The sequence below is a fragment of the Micropterus dolomieu genome, linkage group LG01, assembly GCF_021292245.1.
Source record: "Micropterus dolomieu isolate WLL.071019.BEF.003 ecotype Adirondacks linkage group LG01, ASM2129224v1, whole genome shotgun sequence".
Taxonomy (NCBI): Eukaryota; Metazoa; Chordata; class Actinopteri; order Centrarchiformes; family Centrarchidae; genus Micropterus; species Micropterus dolomieu.
In genome coordinates this window covers 50,959,476-50,978,559 of record NC_060150.1, presented here as the reverse complement: position 1 = coordinate 50,978,559, position 19,084 = coordinate 50,959,476, and the positions used below count along the sequence as shown (strand labels likewise).

General features: G+C 42.4%; 1 protein-coding gene across 1 annotated transcript in view; it reads left to right on the top strand.

The window, feature by feature from the left end:
* Positions 1 to 7,565: 7,565 nt before the first annotated feature.
* LOC123968991 (protein jagged-1a-like) overlaps positions 7,566 to 19,084 on the top strand; it is a 34,749-nt gene continuing 23,230 nt past the window's right edge. The window contains exons 1-2 of the mRNA XM_046046056.1: positions 7,566 to 7,822; positions 10,223 to 10,525. Of these exons, the coding sequence (XP_045902012.1) occupies positions 7,745 to 7,822; positions 10,223 to 10,525 (381 nt within the window). The 5' untranslated portion in view covers positions 7,566 to 7,744. The remainder of the gene's footprint in view (positions 7,823 to 10,222; positions 10,526 to 19,084) is intronic.

The following is a 19,084-nucleotide window of genomic DNA, read 5'->3' as shown; positions in this document are numbered from 1 at the left end:
CTCCTCTCTCCTCCTATCATTTCCTGCAGGTTTTCTGGCTCTGGAGCTGTGGAGTCTGGATCTGTGGATGCGGGTCACCTGCTGCCCCCGTGTTCCTGCTCGACACCCTCTGCTACAACAACTATTGTTACTAGTCCTATTGTTATTGGGGCGGCTGTGGCTCAGGAGATAGAGCGGGTTGGCCGTTTATTGGAAGGTCGGCAGTTGAATCCCTGGCTCCCCCTGGTTGCGTGTCGAAGTGTCCTTGGGCAAGATACTGAACCCCGATTTGCCCCTGGTGTGTGAATGTGTGTGTGTGAATGTTAGTTTCCGTTTGAGCACTTAGGCTCAGTGTATGAATGTGTATGGCTGGTGAATGCAGATGTAGTGTAAAAGCGCTTTGAGTGGTCGAAAAGACTAGAAAGGCGCTATACAAGTACGGAGCATTTACATTTATTATTGTAATTATAATCATTAACATTACGATTGTTATCAGTAACACTACTATAAATATCTGTACCATTTTTCATTTAGTCTATAGCAACATCACCTTTACTGTCTGTACCTCTGTGTGTATATTGTGTAGGCTGCTTTCCCCCTCTCTCTCCTTCCATCCCTCTCTTTTTCTCTTTGTTCCTCTTCTGCCCTCTCCCTCTCTCTCTCTCTCTCTCTCTCTCCCTCTCCCTCTCTTTCCTTCACCCCAACCGGTCGAGGCAGATGGCCGCCCACCCTGAGCCATGGTTCTGCTCGAGGTTTCTGCCTCTTAAAAGGAAGTTTTTCCTTGCCTCTGTCACCTAGTGCTTACTCTTGGTGGGAACTGTTGGGCTTCTGTAAATAGCATCAGAGAGTACGGTCTAGACCTGCTCTTTTATGAAAAGCGCTGTGAGATAACTGTTGTTGTGATTTGGCGCTATATAAATAAAATTGAATTGTATTGAACCGTCCCTTGGGAAGATGCCGTGCTATGCAGACTTGGCACCCGCGGCTGCAGAAAGAGGTTGGAAGGTGGAAGTACGGCCAGTGGAGGTGGGGCGCAGAGGCTTTGTTGCCAGTTCCACCGTAAGGCTGCTGAGAGAAGTAGGGGTCAGAGGAAAGAGTCAAAGGACAGCAATTAAAGCCCTGGCCAACGCAGCAGAAAGTAGCAGTCACTGGCTGTGGTCAGGAGGAAAGTCCTAACCTGGGCTACTAAATGACCACAAGCCAACCATGACACACAACCAAGGGCTGATCAACCTTTGGTGGGCCTGCCTCAAAAGAGGGTCTCTTGTGATAAAAGGCTGAAACACCCAATGACGTTGGGGTTCACAACTGATGATGTGTTGCAATGGTGGCTCTACCTGGTGGTCATATTGAAGACCGACTCCATGCTGCTACAGTGCTGAATCTTAGGGGATTGTAACAACATGTCCTATTTAATGAATCTGATAATACCAGGCTGGATAATATCACAACACGTCCTCATGACTAAATGATAAAATAAGTTGATTGTCAAGTGTCGGAAAACGACATACAGTATATGACAGTTTTCCAAAACAACATGTGTTGGCAAGTCACGTGATGTTTAACATTTGGGTAATGGTCAGAGTTTGGTCAGGTTTAGCCAAGATTTAAGAAAAGGTCCTGGTTTGGGTTAAAATAGGTGCATTAAATAAGTTACATTGACTTTCTTTCACACGGGACTCGAATGTCAGCGAGTGAATGTCCTGAGGTAGCATCACATTTCCTCCAAGCCAAACAAGTGGCTGTAAAATGGTGGACACATTTTTTGAGCATCACAACCCACCGTTGCTTGTTTCACTATCAGAATGTAATTCATTGGTCTGATAACATTTGGAAAGTCTAGAAGAGCCGCACAGTTATTATTTTACTGCCATTCAAATAAACGGAGGCTTAAACGGGAAGTTAGCCTGCTCACCGGCAGAAGTGAACACAGTGGAACAAAGAAATCCTACCGCTACTAACATTTTGGCGATCACCTGACTTCTTCTGCCTCTGGAGGTTGGAGCCTAACAAAGAATTTATATGTTAATATGGGGTCATAATAAGCTGCTGCATAATCGACGTAAGCAGCTGTTTTTCTGGTAAGGACGGGCTGTACATCGCAAATGCTGCAGATGTGCGAGCTGTCATATTGAACTTCAGAGCGTTGTTTGACATCAGAAGGGCGAGCTGTTTGGATCACTACATCTGTGAAACAGTAAGACAACATCAGCTGTCTATGAACACCCAACCAAAACTGATGTCAAAGTGCATCGACCAGGAGTTAGTGGATGGATAAAGGGGTGCATTTACATCTGGCACCAGAGACCGTCTTTGAAGAGAAACAATTTGACTTAACTTGTACAGTGTTATTATTGCGGATGGATAAAAGGGTTAGGGGTTAGATGCAACTGATAAAGTAAAGTACATCAGGTACTTTACTTTATCAGTAAAAACATAAAAACAGCTGTCTGCTTTCCATCAGCGACTCACAACCTGAGAAACACCAGATAAACCAGGTAAAATGTTCCCATGTGAATGACTTAGATAGCAGATTTTGTGACTCACAGTTTGGTTGTGGGAGTTTGTGTTGAATGACATGAGGGATGTGCTCTGAGTCACCAGTACTGTATAGTGGGATAGAGGGAGTGTTGGTGTGGGAGATCCTGGGAATCCAACTGGTGGATGACACCTCAAAGTCTTCAAGAACTCGTAGTCAGTCATTACCGGTAAATTCCACCTTGAAGAAATATTCAACATTACTTCAGATTAGGATGTTCTCCAACAATTTATGTGACTTTGTGATCTTTGCAGCTCTTTGTTTTGGTTTCCAGATTCCACAGTCTGCAATTATAAACTGTACACATATTTATCCACAGCAGATAAAGACTAAACTTCTTGTTCTACGGCTCTACTTTTTCTTGGTCAGTTTTAGGCTAAACCATAGATGGTTTAAAAGAAGTGGGCGCAGCCACTGTGGTGTGGTTTGTGGACTACATTTTTGAAGCCTTCAGTTTGGCATTTTGGCCGTCCCCATCTTGAATGAGAGGGTGGAGCTGGCTAGCTTGGTTAGCAAGGCGCATCTGTAATTTACATTAACTGTGATATTAACTGGGATGCTAATTTTGGCTAGTGACAAACAGGCTTAAAACAAAACGTACCAACTCCTAAGAGTGTCTCTATCTACAACCTCATGCTGAACAAGACAGTTTTAGGACCAAAATGCTCCAGTCAACTTTGATGAAGTAAAAACACTCAAAGACTCTGAGCGAAAACACCTACAAGTTCACGGCTGATTAAAATGTACTGTTAAATGTAATGACTTGTCAATCACCTTTTAGCCCCGCCCTAAAGCCTCCCCTGTTTGCTCTGTATCATGGTATTTGTGATGGTATTGGATTTCTTCAGAATCACATATGCCACCTTTAAGTGAACAGCACAGTATCTTTTAGGCAATCACATATGTTGTAGACAGTATCACAGCAAAATGTGAACAGGACATCAGAGGAGTTTGACGTATCTGTGATGATTTACTGCAGAGATGCTTACAAGTCTCTGAGCTAGAGTCCACGTCAAGTCTCAAGTCACTCGTGGTTATAATGAATGTTGTATCACCTGCTGTGTTCAATCCAGGCTGCTTATAAAACAGCATAGCTATAAGAAATTCTGTAACTGTAACCTGTTTTTCACTTACAGAGCACAACCATGTAATGTGCAATGCAACTAATGACAGCTTATTAACTACTGTAAGTCAGCACCAACCGCAGGCTCTCAAACCCAGTGTAACGTTAACTAAATAAAACTGTAAGGTTACATGATCAACAATAAACCTGTAACCTGTTTGCAGCAGGTGTTAACGTGATGGCAGCCAGCGGGACGTAAATGATTACGTTAATCTACCACCACAAGTTTGGCAAGTAAACAAACGCTCATTCATCTTTTCATAACAAGCGACAGTCAGAGTTATGCTGCATTCAGACCAACCGCAAATTTTTGCCTTGCGACACTTTCCTTGCGTGAGTACATTCGCTGCAAGTATTCACACACAACGTGAGAAGGCGATTTTAATGCGATAGTGTGAATAAACACAACTCACCTTTACTACAGCTGTATGAACCCAAAGTAAACATTTTGCTGTGATTAAATAGCAATAAATGGATTAAACTGATGTCGAAATAACTACAACATGATGCAGATTTGTTAAACATATGAATTCATGCTTTGTCAGGTCTGTCAGCAAGACAACAACTTCTAAAATGTTTGTTTTCTGAATGGAGTTTGGATCGATCAGGGCTGTACTATGCTAACTTGGTCACAGTAAAGTACAATGATAGCTGGAATAAAGTTACAGACACATGTTTTCTGAACTCACCAGGAAGTTCAACCTCCTTGCATTCTTTTCTCCCAGCAATGTCCAGTTTTGTCCGGTTTTTATATAAATATGAAGTCGTAGTCCGACAGAGCTAACGATGCTAACAACAACACTGGAACCAGATGTGCACGGAACCTAGCTGCTGAGAAGCTCCAGTGAAGATAAATCAATGTTTAAAACCCAAAAACTAAAGTAAAAAGCTAATTTAATAAATGCAGTTAACTCCGAGCTCGTCCGAGTAAACAGCGTTTCAGAGCAGAATCCGACCGACTACGGGTGTTTATTTGTCCAATGGTTGCAGCGCTGCTCCCTGCTCCTCTCCCCCAAGTTTAGCAGCTCTCAGCCTGCCAGCAGATTTTCAATCCCGCGCTCTGCCCGGCCCTCTCCACACAACGCTCTGAAGCCTCGGTGATGTACGGACTATCGTGACTCAGCGTCATGCAACTTCTTCGCTTGAGTTGAAAATATTCACTTCTTTGTTTGGGCCTTGTTGTATGGAGTTTTAAAACCAAAGTTTATGATGAATGGCTCAGCAGCTGCCGGTGTTTGTTGTACTCTCCCATGTGTGGCCGGGCGCAGCTGATACTACGTGTTATGTAGGCAGGTTGTAGTTAACGCGGGGGGGGATCACAGCACACTCATCAGACGCTTCCTAAAAATAAACATTGTTCACGAGTCCCACACATCGAGTCCGAGTCAAGTCTAAAGTCACTGTGTGTGCGTCTCAAACTCGAGTCCCCATCTCAAGTTAACTGGATATTGATGGTTGTCATTGTGCTTTAAACCAGTAATTTAATTTGTTGCAGGATGATTTACTTGTTAAAAATTCAACACGTGTAGTCGTCCATTATTGTTATACAGACCTGGTTTGTATGAAGGGGGAAAGTTTTGATTTATTTTTCTATTTACAACTCTAAGTTCATAGTCAAAAGTAGAGAGACATAAGAAACATGAGCTCATTGACAGTTTGATATATTTTGGATTTTACTGGTCTGTGGGACAACCCACAACCTTCAGCAAAAAATGTGTAATTTCCCAGAAAGCATGTCAGATGTTGCTGAATTGATGCAGATCAGGTTCTTGTGATTTTGGGGGGTCAGGAGTCTGTCTGATTATCACAGCAGCAGAGGGGGGTGGGGGCAGGGCTGGTGGTTAGGGTGAGGGGAGGTTTGGGGGAGTGTTTTGTCTCCCTTTTCAGTGATAGCAGTCCAATAATCTATTCATGGGGATCCTCCAGGGAAAAGAGCCCAGCTGCTCTAATTTGAGAATAAAGAGGAGGCCACCTTTGTTCGGTCGCTCAGGCTCTATTTCATGAAGACACGTCAATCACCTCCCCCTCCTCCCACCAGCCCCTCCCTCCTTTAATTCCTCCACTCCCAACGTTTGGCACATTTAGATATTTTGCTCTGGCTTTCCATATAATCTTTTGTCCCAATCTCATGTTTTATATTATACAGTGTGCTGCATTTTTGTTGACGATATTTCTGATGTCACCCTCCACACACTGAGTGATCTCCCCTTTCAGCTGCCTTTGAATACATAAATACATAGAAATAAACATAAAATTTAAATGATGTCTCTTATAATCTCTTAAACATGATTGCGCTCTCAAAACAGAAATACAATAAGGGTCATGGCGTTTGCAGCTGATACTGTTCTGGAAACTTCTTCTGCTGTTGCTCAGACAAATAATGAAAGAATGATATCTTTTAGGGAACTGCTGATAAACTGCAGATAAAAAAGTCCAGAATGAGAAGTAACAGTACAGTAAACCTTAAAAACACTTCAAATAAAGAATAAATGTGATAAATAACAAAGAAAATGTGTAAAAGAGCATTCATGTAAGTGACATTACCAACCTAGATGATGATGATGATGATGATGATGATGATGATGATGATGATGATGGTGATTGTGGTAGTGATGAAGGTGGTGGTGATGATGAGCCGTCATCAGGTGGTTATTTTGACAGGAACTGAAGGAATCTGTAGACGACTTGTTACACTGCAGAGGGCTTTTATTTTGAAAGTTATTCACTTTACACACAGCTCTGGAATAAGTTCCTTTTTTCTTTGTTTTGACCATGTAGACAGAGAGGGTTTAATGGGAAACCACAACACAGATGATCTTTCATAGAATTATTAACTTAACAGAAAATAAACCAATTAACAAAACAAACTGCAAACAGAACCAAAAATACAGTTTTTGGCAAATAAGCACAAAAGAAACATCTTTTTACATATGCTCATGGTTTGTTCATTTCTTTTGAATATGTAGTTTTGATTTTGCTCATTTATTCCCCTGAAGTCCGAAGGATGTACCGTTTGCACAATATTTTATAATTTATGATTTTATTTTCCTAATGTACATCAACCCAGAACATATCACAAACTATAACAAAAGTACAGAAGTCGTAAGAGGCCATACATTCATACATTTTATTTACTCCGTTTTCCTAAGTTAATTTAGTTTGTTTTCTAGAAATGACAAATGTTGTTTTCTCAAGATAACGGGATAATATTTTCAAGATCTCGAGATAATGAAACTTTATTTTCCTGAGATAATGATATAATTAATTTGAGGTCTCGAAAAACAAATTAAATTAAATTTTTGTGAATTTATGTCCTCTTAGAGCTTCCGTACCAACGACTCCACAACCAACCCAAAACAAACAACAACAAAAACTTGGTATAGATATATAAGGGGAAAAAAGTTTTATCCTGTTTGCAGAATTAATATGTAAAAATACACCATTGTCTTGTGGGATTTCGGGGTTCTGTATATTGTGGATTTTGTGCATTGAGTGAAAAAAATATTTATTTATTTATTTATTATTTATATGACTATTATAACATTACTGAGAAAACTACAGAAAATATCAGAAATAAGTGCAGAATTTAAATAATAATTTAAACAGTAACCGCCAGCAGGACTTTACTTTCTTCTTCTTCGGTTTCTACAATTATCATTCAGACGTTAAACTCCTCTCATGTCAGTTTTGGGGTTTTAGCCTCCATGTGTGAAGGCACTCCTGCACCTCCATGTGAACTGACTGTAAACAAACCGCTGTTCATTAATATTCAGCAGTGGGCAGGGGTCTGTAGCAAGGCCACGCCCTATTGCTGGTTGATATTACCCAGCCTCCTCCGGGTCTGACCAAAGTGCTGCTCACAGTCTGTGCACGCTGTGTTCCCTGGGAGAGGTAATAAAAGACAAGCAGGACAATAGCAGACAAAAGGTTTCCCTGCAGGACGGATCTCTTCTGTCGGGACTTTGTGGAGATCTTTAATAAGGAAAGCTGCAGCGCTGTCTCCGCCCGTGCATGTCCCATCCACAGGAGCCTACACCCGGAGCGGAGGGTCGCGCCGACTATCCCTGAGCCCGAAAGCCTCCAGGCAGCAGCCCGCCTCCAGCATGACCCTCACCCGGAGCTCCGTCCTCTTCCTCGCTGCCGTCAGCCTGCAGCTCCTGCTGCTCTCCGCCCGCATCCAGGTACACCAGACTCCCGCTAATATTTAGGCTATTTAAGTTTCTCTTGAACAGCAGCTGGCTGAGTTTATGGCCGAAGAGACTGAAACGTGGAGCAAACCTTTCTGTCATGTTCTGGAGACAATTCTGTTGATTTATCCTCCTGATATCTTCATAAATGAGCGGATACGTTTGAGAAGGCTAGTTTTCATTTTCAACTCTCTCAAATTGTTTCTACTGGCATTAATGACTCAGGCTACAGAATCTGGAAAAATATTAAGAGAAAGAAAGTTCTTTAAATGTCATAAATGCTCTTCAGTCTTCTCTTACAGGAGGAAAATCACTGTTGAACTCGCTTTGGAAAGTTCCTTAAGTTAGTTATTAATGAAGCTTAAACATTTTAAAATGTTTCACACAAAGCTGAATTCATCTGGAATAAGAGAGATAAAGGAAAAAACAACAGATTTTTGATGCTTTACAAACTAGATGTTGCTTTTGCTCCTCAGTCTGCTCACATCAGTTATTCAGGGTTTTTAATTGTGAAGTGGGACTTTAATCAGTGAACTTAAAGGACTATTAATATTTAGTGTTGTGTACATAAGTAAGTCATTTGTAAATGGCATTGGGACATTATGTTTTGGTCAGCTTTGGATCACATGTACTGCCTTTTGTGTTTCCTGCTCTGTCAGTTCAGCCGCTTGAACTCTTTGACCCCGCGCTCATTCAACAACTTTTCGCCTGGTTTTCTAAACTTTGTCTTGTCATTGCTTATATTTGTTCTTTAAACATTTCCAGGACTGAGCACGTAGCGTTAGTTTGAAGCAGGAAAAGCATCCAGGTGAAGAATTTGAACTCTTTTGACTCTCTTCATTGAGAAAAAGCATCAAATCCTCACATTTAAGAAGCTGGAGTCAGCAGATGTATGACGACAGCTTTACTTTGCGTTACTTTTGCATAACTTTATTTTAAATTTTAGTGACCCAAAGTTTCCAAAGCTAACAAATAATTCAGGTTCTTTAGGTTGAAAACTTTTCACTCAGTGTCGACCTCATACAGCTGCTCTGGTTCAGTTCGCTCGTCATGCAGAGCAAGACTCAACCTGTGAATAGTTGGATGATGTCCTCTGATGATGTCATAGTGATGTAATCTGGGCTTTAAGACAAAAGCTGAATTCAAGTTTCCACACTCACGGACCCACGGACTTTGAGGCGTGTTCCCGGTGAGACCGTGAGGGTTTAGGGGTGTCCCACTGTCAAATCATCAGGTGCACGAGGGCTCTTGGCAGTCTTTGCCTGAGGGAATTACCCACAGTTCATAGCATTGTGACATTAAACATGGGGTTACTGGGGTAAGCCGGCATTAACAATAAAAGGTAAACAAACATGGAAGGAGCAACTACAAGGAAAAAAAATTTATGTCAAATTACATGTAAGTGTACGTGTTAAGGCTGCAACTAAACATTATTTTCAGTGTCATTGATTCTGTAGATTTTTTTTTTTTCCTCGACTAATGGATCAGTTGTTTGGTCTTTAAAATGTTTTTTCGATCACTGTTTTTCAAAACCTAGAAGACGTCCTCAAACATGTTGTTTTGTCCACTTCCAAAATATATTCAGTGTACTGTAACAGAGGAGCAAAGAAACCAGAAAATATTCACAGTCAAGAAGCTGGAATCAGAGAATTATGACTTTTTTTTCTTTAAAAAATGACTCGAATGATTAAACGGTTATCAAAATAGTTGCAGATTAATTTAATAGTTGACAACTAATTGATTAATTGTTGCAGCTCTACACAGGTAATTTTCAGATATTCTTTAAAATTTCTTTGGCAAGAGCCTGGAATACGTTGAGATCAGACTATTGGTCCCTTCTGCACCTTGGTTGTGAAGAAAGTAAAAAATGTAAAATAAAAACTCCCAAACCCAAAATTTTTCTTTACGTGTGGGCTCAGGGTGGAGACTGGGACTGGGCCAAAGTCTGCAATTTAAAACGAGTTTTAGAGTTTAATGGACGTGGTCGTTCCCCAGGTACGGGAAGACTTAAGCCAAGATGCTTTATGGGAAATGTAGGCTCTAGCATTTTCTCAGCTGGACCTATAAAAGTCAGGATATCTTGAACTCTCAAATCTTGTTGAAGTGCAACACTGTGGCAGAGTTTCCCTTTAATCCCACTACAGGGGGGATTTTTTAAGAGGTTAAAGGGACACTGTTCCATCATCACATGATGCTTTTCACCATCATCCATTTATTTCTACTGATATTTTACACAAACCTGAGACCTGCACCAATATAACAGGATCCTACTTGGGTCTGATTGGTAACTGGCTTTGGTCTGAGGAAAACCAGTGGCCCTGTAATTTGTAGACTCTTGTTGCTCTCATTTGTTGGTGTACCTGCTGTGAACTCACCTGTCGGCCCTCTCTGCAGGTCTCTTCAGCTTCGGGATACTTTGAGCTTCAGATTTTGTCGATGCAGAACGTTAACGGGCAGCTTCATACTGGCGCCTGCTGTGACGGATCCAGGGACGCCACGGATCGGCGCTGCACCGCGGATGAATGCGACACCTACTTCCGGGTGTGCCTGAAGGAGTACCAGCTGAAGATATCCTCGGCCGGGCCCTGCAGCTTCGGCGCCGCCTCCACGCCTGTGCTTGGCGGGAATACCTTTTCTGTGCACAGCGCCAAGAGCGACAAAGCCAGGATCGTGCTGCCGTTCAGCTTCGCGTGGCCGGTAAGTTCTAAAGGTTTAGATGTGGGAGAGTTTTTTGATGCTTCTGTTGCTCCTTCATGCAGATTTTCAGCTCCTGAACTAAAGATATGGTTTTAGTCTGGTGTTCAAAGACAGCTGAAGCTCTGATGTTGACTGATGCGGTGTTCTCCTCAGCTGCATCATCGGTAAAAACAGCAAGTAGAGCAGCGTCATCTACTGCTCATGTGACTTTAGATATTTTACCTTCAGCAGAAGGAGCTAGTGTGAAAAGAGGCAATTTACAGTTGAGAGTTTGGAAATGCAAAAGACAGAGTTGTTCTATGGCTTCAGGAGGAACCAGTAAAACATCAGGTCTGCAGCATCCAGACATCTGTGAGACCCTTAACCCTTTATGTAAATGTTACAACCATTTTCAGCCGATATCCTCTATCCATCCGGTACAGCATAGTATCGCGATATTTTCTGTGGCAATACTGTATCAATACATGGACGCCAAGTATCCATCTTTTATTATATAAATTGTACATGAGAATTTTAGTTTTTGGTAAATAAATAAATAATAATAAATAAAATCAATTGCTTTTTCAGTCTACAAGAAGAGTTTTCCTTTGGGGACACTACGTGAAGTTGGAAAAAAGCTAATAAATTCCAATACATCGCAATGTTTAAAATCGCAATAGTATCGTGACATAAATATTGTGGGGCCTCTGCTGATTCGCACCATCAAGAGCTAGCTGGCTAAAGTAAAGAGAGTTTGAACTGCAGCTGACAAAGTGACTTTTACAACGGCTGGACTGGCTGAGGTTGAAAGAAGGGAGACATTTTAAAAAACTGCACAGATAAAGATGTTTTCATGAAGATCTTTGACTCAGTTGTGATAACAGATGTTAAGTGTTGGATGTTTTTTGTGCGGTGTGTTGCTCGGTACTTGATTACATGTCCTTTACCTCAGGTTCACTGCCTCAAACTGTTACCTGTAACTCTACTTGACCTCGTGTTTTGATAGTTTTATTACTTTAATTCGGAAGTGTTGTCAGATTCCTTGTTATGTAACATGTCTGTTGATTCTTGAACAATATTTTCACATTTTTATACTTCTGATCTCGTATTTCTGAGCTTGTGAAATGTTATTATGAGATGCTGAGTCATAAAGTTGACTTGTAAGCAATAATTATTTGACTAACTGATAATTAGGAGCTACTCAGAGATTTTTCTCAGATCTGTTTTCTTGGTGGGGTCGAGCAGCAGATTGGAAGCAGCTTGGTTTCTTACTCTGATCGGCCTCCGGGTCAATGTGGTGTGAGTCCAGATCTCTGCGGTGTTCATCAGACACCGGCTGAGGTTTCTTGTGCTCATCAGTGGCTGCTGAGGTTTCCTGAGGAAAGGACGCTGGCGGGCGGGCAGCCGGGCCGAGGACTCAGTGTTTCCTCTTTATTTCCTGCCTTGTCGTCTGGTTGTCTCCCCTGACCTCCCAGCGTGGCGGGTGATAAAGGCCAGTTGTTGGCGGCTCTGCTCGGCCGGCTGCAGGACATTCCTGCCGCTGCCCCTGGTGACTGGGGTGTTAAATGAAGCCGTGGTGGTCGTCTGGCGGGGTGAAGCTTTCTGTTGTTGTCCTCAGTCTAAACTAGCAGGACCGACCCAAACAGCCTCTCTGTGTGCGTCAGTCGTGTTCATTGGCGCTCAGGATGTGTCAGGTCGTGCCAAACCTGCAGCGTTTCACCCGAGACTCCACCGCTGCTTCATCCCCCCACCTCCATTATTTCAGTAGTTTCACCGTGCTTGTACTTCAAAAATCCTTTCCCTCCTGCCATCTTGTCTTTCTTTTTGTGTCCTAAAACCTTTTGTTGTGGTGTCTCACCCTCTGGTACCTTTTTCAATTTCCTGCTTTTTCTTTCTTTCTTTGCTTTTTCTTTGGTTTCTATCAGGAGGGCAATAGGAGAACAATGGGCGGGGACCTGGCTGGGCTGCAGCCGAGGCTTATGGGACAATGCCGGGAGGTGGGGGTGGGGTTGGATTGTGCACCGTGAGCGAGAGGGTAGTGGAGGTGGTTTAGGAACATGCCAAACAGCAACCAGAGCAAAGTTAGTGATGCAGCTCAGCAGCATCACCACCACCACTCTCGTGTCGCTGAGTGCCACCAACTACATTATAACATTTATAATATATCCAGAATTCAAGCATTAACAGGAGTCTTTGAAACTCAAAGTCCAGCTCTGATGAATATTCACAGTAACCTTCAAACTGGAAAAAGTTGTGGAGTCAAATTCCTTAGTGAGACAAAGAGTTGGTTTTGTTCTTTGTGTTGTTTTTTAGTTCAGGCCGTATTGAAGGTGTTTGGAGGTTTCAGGGTGTGTTCACTAGCAGCAGTAGTAGTGAAGAACTCTGGATCCAGACTCAGTTAAGCTGCTTGTTTTTAGGCCTCTGCTCCTCAAAAATACAAACTGTTAAACGCTGAGGGTTGTGTTGGAACAAATGATGTTGTCTTAACCAGACCACCCCGAAAACACACACACACACACACACACACACGACACGAACCAGTCATCCATGCCGGGTTGAGCTGGATGGATGACTGGTTTGCCAACAGTCAGTGTCTGAAGTGACCTAAATTGAACTGGAAAACAAATAATGAGCCAGCAAATATTCATATTCCTAATTCAAATAATAAAAATAATAAACCTGCATTGCTTATAGATCAGCTGCTGTGTAAAATGAGATTGGATCAGATTTAGAGTTCAAAACTTTTCATCTGATGTTCTCACAGCTGCAGTGACGAGTCTTGCATAATCGTGCACAGCTGTGGCTCTCAGCTAAATGCTAACCTTGTTTAGCAGGTTTAACAGGCAGCGTGCAGCTGAGGATGATGGGAAATGTCATCAGCTTTGCAGATATTTGGTCATAAATCAAAGAGTTGGACACAGTAAAAGCTTGACCTGATGATGGCATTACAGTTCATCCTGAGGGAACAAACTTGGCTGTCTCTGAGGCTGCAGTGGCTAAAAACGGTTTCAGTTAAAGGCAGAGTTACGTTTTCGCATTTGTGATCCTGATCACAGCCTGAATAATACAAAAGGGCGGTGACCGTCGCGGCGGCGACTCAGACTCCGCTTTTTATTGACCGTTTCGGTTCAGTCGGAGGCCAAACCAGAGGATGTCTGTCTGTCCTCTTCTGTCCTGTTGGTACATCCTGAGTTCGACTGCATCTCAACACGTTTCCATTCTCCTGTAACAGACACAAGCACAGGTGTCATTCACACTGGGGACACTGGGGGACATGTCCCCACCACTTTTTGAAGCATTTGTTAAAAATTCTGAAAAATAGCAACAAGAAATGTTAAAGACAAATGAAAATGCACAATAAGAAAACATGCAAAGTAAATATAGAAGAAACAACAGTGCATGGTCCAAAAAAGTAACTTTAATGAAAAAAGCTACTGCATTATGTTACACTACATTTTTATATTTTGAATTGTTACCTGTCTCCTGATCTTTGTGCTTCCCTTCATATGAATATTCCACCAGAATGCAGGAAATTAAGTGTTAAATGCTCGATTTTCCCAGAGCCCCCCACTCAGATATTTCAGTGTTAAAATATCTTGTTCTGGTGAACCTAATAATGTGTATCGTCACACTGAGCCCTCCCATCCCCCCCCCCCCAAACTGAGCCCTCATGTCCCTCCACAACTTGTCAACACACAGCGACGCCCCTGGACACAACTCATTAAAATGTTTAGAAAGAAAGGAAAAGAATGAAGGAAGGATGGAGAGAAAGGAAAGCTTAGCCTGACTGATGACTGCCCCAGTGAATTATGGGGTTAGAGGGAGCAGAAAGGCCTGCTGGGATGTTTTTCCCCATTGTGCCAGGATGTACCCGACCAAACATGGACATTTCTGAGTCCCGCTGCGGACGGACGCTGGAAACATCCAGTTGCTCTGTGATTAGTTTCCCACCCTTGCTTCCGTCTTTCCTTTCTTTCCTTCCCTCCTCACTGTCTCTAGTTCCCGTGTGATATCAGACGGGTTCTCACAGGTTCAGGTTCATCTCTGTTACTGCACAGCAATGATGTGTCAGTACACGACTGAATGAGACGGAGGAAGGAGGTCTGAGAAGATCATCCAGGTCAGAGTTATCCAAGGAAGGCTAAACTCAAGGGCAGCTGGATTACTGACAACTGATTTTAACCTTCCTTGGATGCCTGGAAGGAAGGAAAGACTGACGGGATTATTTAGACGTCTATTACGATGTAAAAGTCTTAACAAGTAGAAACATCTGTGAATAAATACAAATGATTTCAACCTTGAGTTCAAAACATTTTCTAGAAACAAGCGTCTCGTTCTGTTTGCAGCTTCTCTGCTGTGAGGATTTGCTGTTTTCTCAGTTTTCTATCATGTTAAACTGAATATCTTTGGGTTTTGCACTGTTGTTTGGAGCTTGAAGAGGTCATGTTGGGATCCGGGAAAGTGTACTGGATGGATTTGATAGATTAAGTGATCAGAGACTTTCCGATACTGCGTCTTCAGTGCTTTGCGGTGGATCCCCTCAGGCTGCCCTGAACGCTCCTGATTCTCACTTTTTCGAGCCAGTGGTGCTTGAACTGCCTCATATCCTCATCATGTTGTCAGTCAGCCTGGTTGAGGCAGATAAACCACCAAACAGAACATGAACAGAGGAAGTTTTTATTTATTTTTCGGGCGAGTTCAGAGCACCCGCCCTCCCTCCTCCCCGCCTGGACCTGCCTCCACATGTCGCCTTGCTCTGACTACTCACAAACTATTTTCCCACACTGCGCCTGCAGGCTGAGAAAGCAGTTCCACCTCCTCAATCAAACAATGAAAGTGTCAGGGAGTGATGGGAAATCACCAGCAGCCTGCAGCCGAATGCTGGTAGATGTGAGTGGAACCTGTTGGCAGGTAACCAGCTGTCAGGTTCTCGTTCTCTCTCGCGTCTGAAATTTAATTATCTGCTAAAATGTTTTTGGGGTGCCACCCACTGTGTTTGGTGGGCAACTCATTTGTTTTTCCTGCGGCGTCAGGAGGCATCAGTCCGACGCCCAGATCTGGTTTCAGCCAGAGAAGTGACGCAAGGATGTTGCAAGAGTTGTTGAGAGTCACAGCTTCAGCACGTTGGCTCGGTTCTGGATTAGTGACCGTAATGTGGCGTTGGGGTAAACAGCTGTGTGGTACGCTGGAGACGTGACGGGGTTTTCAGATTGTTTTGGGCCTGGGGTTGAGTTTGGTTCTGATTTTGCTTTAGGGTTAGATAAACTTATTTTAACTATAAAACTAACTAACTAGAAAATTATGACCCAAACTGCCTGTTGTAAACATGTATCACAGTTTACAGACTAGGGCTGCAACTAACGATTTCATTATCTACTAATCTGCTGATGATTTTCACAATTAATCAACTAATCGTTGAGTCTATAATAGCAGCTGTTTCTCACATTTAAGAAGATGAAACCAGCTACTTTTTCACATTTTTGCTTTAAAGAACGAATGAAATGATTAACTGATTATCAAAATAGTTGTCGATTAATTTTCTTACGACAGATTAATCGTCTAATTGCTGCAGCTCTATTCCAGACTTGCTTCCTGCTTTGACTTTGCAGATCTGAGATGATGATGATAACAATAATAATTATTACTGATAGAAATGATGGACAAAACTATCAAAAATTAAACTGAAGTTGTGATAAATGTTATTTCTCTATAAAAAAGTCTCAGTATTTGTACATAGACTGTACAAAACATGGATGTTCCTTTGGTGACATCACCCACAGGTTTCTGAAGAGCCGCTGTGAAGCTCAGTGTGGGCGGCCGTCTCCATCTTGTCTGACGCTGGCTAATCCAAACAATCGGCAAAGAGGTGGGGCTGAATGAAGCCTGGTTGCTCAACCCACCTAGCCGCTAGCCACCTGAGACGACACCCACCTGTCCCTCAAAGCGACCATGGCCTTAATTAGGCATAACTGTAAGCCGGGATATAATTTAAAAGGGAAATATAGAAATTCACCCCCTGTACAGTTTCCAAGTGGGAAATTAGCTATAGAGACCAAACACGGTGATTTACTGCTGTAAAGTTGGACATTGGTTGGACAGAATTTTTCAGTCCTGGAGGTTGCCGCTTGATAAATACAGAACCAGTTTTTGATGTGTTTGTTCACCGGGGTTCATGCCAGATGAAGAAGCCTGCGAGTCACTGGGGTGGAGATAAACACTGAAACATAACACCAAAAGCAAAACTGCCTCCCAGAACTGTTTCCCACATGGGGAGGACAGAGTTCTGCATGAATCAGTCCGGCTACATGGCTGCACACTCTACGAAGAACAAAGCCGAATATAAAGCCTTTACTTATCTGTTAGTGTAGAAATCCACCGTGTAGCTCCAGCTTCAGTGGAAGCAGAGAACACATGAAACATGTAAGACACGAACGATGGCGTTTGTTACGGCTCGTTATGGTCCCGTCATCCTGTCAGCAGCTCTGAGCGCTCGATAGCCTGACATCACAGCCGCAGCTAACCACTAATCTGTAAACTACACGGGCGGATTGTGGTTTCCTGCAGAGCTGAGTGTTGGTAGGAGAGAGTTTATCTAGCTGCTGTGGATCTACGCCAACATCAGCAGGGTTTGATAAATGTGGACAGAGTGATGTAAGACCACCCAGGTGGAAGTTCAGGCACATTTAGAGCAATTTAAAGTTTAAATCAAAGGGTCTGATGGGACATCAACACCACAACAAACAGCGGAACCTTCAAGTAATGTCACCAGGGTTTTCCACTCGGACTTGCTCGGCTCCGTGGTCTGTGGTTAGTGCTGAACTCTCTTCACACAGCAGGACGCCCTCACTGATCTCTAGTCACTGTGATTTTGTTCTGTGTGTGGTGAAAATAAATTTTTATCAGGAAAAGAGAAAGCAGCTTAGAACCACAGACCTGGACCTTTTTCAAGAATTTCCTTCTGGGAGTAGAACCACACTAGTACCTGATGAGATCAAAACATCTTGACCTGGTACTTGTTGGGCTTGACTTGCCATTTATTATTTATTATTGGCGTTTTACTGCAACTAACTGATTATTTTCAATTTTCATTGTCGATTTAATCTGTGGATTTTTTTCACGTTATGTCCACAAAGTTGTGAAAAAAAAGTCATGTCTTCTCTTGACCACAACCCAAAGATATTCAGTTTATTACCACAGAGGAGGAATGAAACCAGAAAATATTCATGTTTAAGAAGATGGAATCAGATAATTAAAAGTAAGGACTCAAAGCGATTAATTGATTATCAAAATAGTTGCTGATTAATTTAATTAACTTATCAATTAATCGACTAATCATTGCAGCTATATTGGGGTGGCAATGGCGCCCCACTATGCCTTTGGTGTGAGAGACCCGGGTTCAATCCCCCACTCTGACCCATTCACCAATGTGTCCCTGAGCAAGACACCTCTGACATGTACAGCAATTGTAAGTCGCTTTGGATAAAAGCGTCAGCTAAATGAATAAATGTAAATGTCTTTTGTTGGGATGTGACTTGAGACTCGTCTCAGGACTTGTTGAACTAACTGAGACTTAAGATTTATAATTTATTATTTGTGGCTTAAACACTTTGTCCAGGGTCTGAACACGACTTTACAAATTCTGCACTGTTGTTTCTTGTTCCTTATCAACCAACAAATATATCAACACGATATCCAATATGTCCTCATAACTAAAGGACAGAAAAGGTTGATTTCCACTGACTCCCAAAATGACGTTTGACTGTTAGAAAGTAGCAGCGACAGGCATGCTGGACCTTTTTTATTACATGACGTAAGTCACAGATCTATTTTCTTGTAGCTAAAACAGAAGATTAGTTTGACATGCGTACACTGTATTATCACACAGGTGAAACATGGTGTTCGTTGGGATGGACTGTCCACAGTCTCTGCTGCATATCTGTTTTGCCAAAAACAAAATTCCTCTTGTGGAACTGTGAAAACTTTCTGCAGCCTGCAGCTAAATCTGAACTTGAGTCTAACATTTAAACCAAGTCAGAACCCCCAAACCACCCACTGAAGAAGTGAGGACCAGACAAAATGTCCTCCATCAGTCTCCAGGTTTAAAACTCAAACTCTCGACACCCTCTGCTACAATTATTGTTACTAGTCCTATTGTTATTATAATCATTAACATTATGATTATTATCATTAACACTATTATAAATATCTGTACCATTTTTCATTTAGTCTATAGCAACATCACCTTTACTGTCTGTACCTCTGTGTGTATATTGTGTAGTGTCTCTCTCTGTCTCTGTCTCTGTCTCTGTCTCTCTCTCTGTGTGTGTGAGACTCCTGCTCTTATTATTTTATTATAGTCTTGGTGACGTCGAGCTCAGAGTTTGGATGGTGTGTGAATGTTGGAGAGAGAGTCTACAGAGAGCGAGCGAGACCTCAATCCACAATAACACTCTCAGACACTCTCTCTGGCTCTGGTCTGTCTGTCATTCGATAGCGGTGAGAGCGACAGTGGCCTTAAGAGACAAAGAGTTTCAGAGTGGAGCTGAAATAATGGGGGACACACTGAGTGTGTGAGTCTTC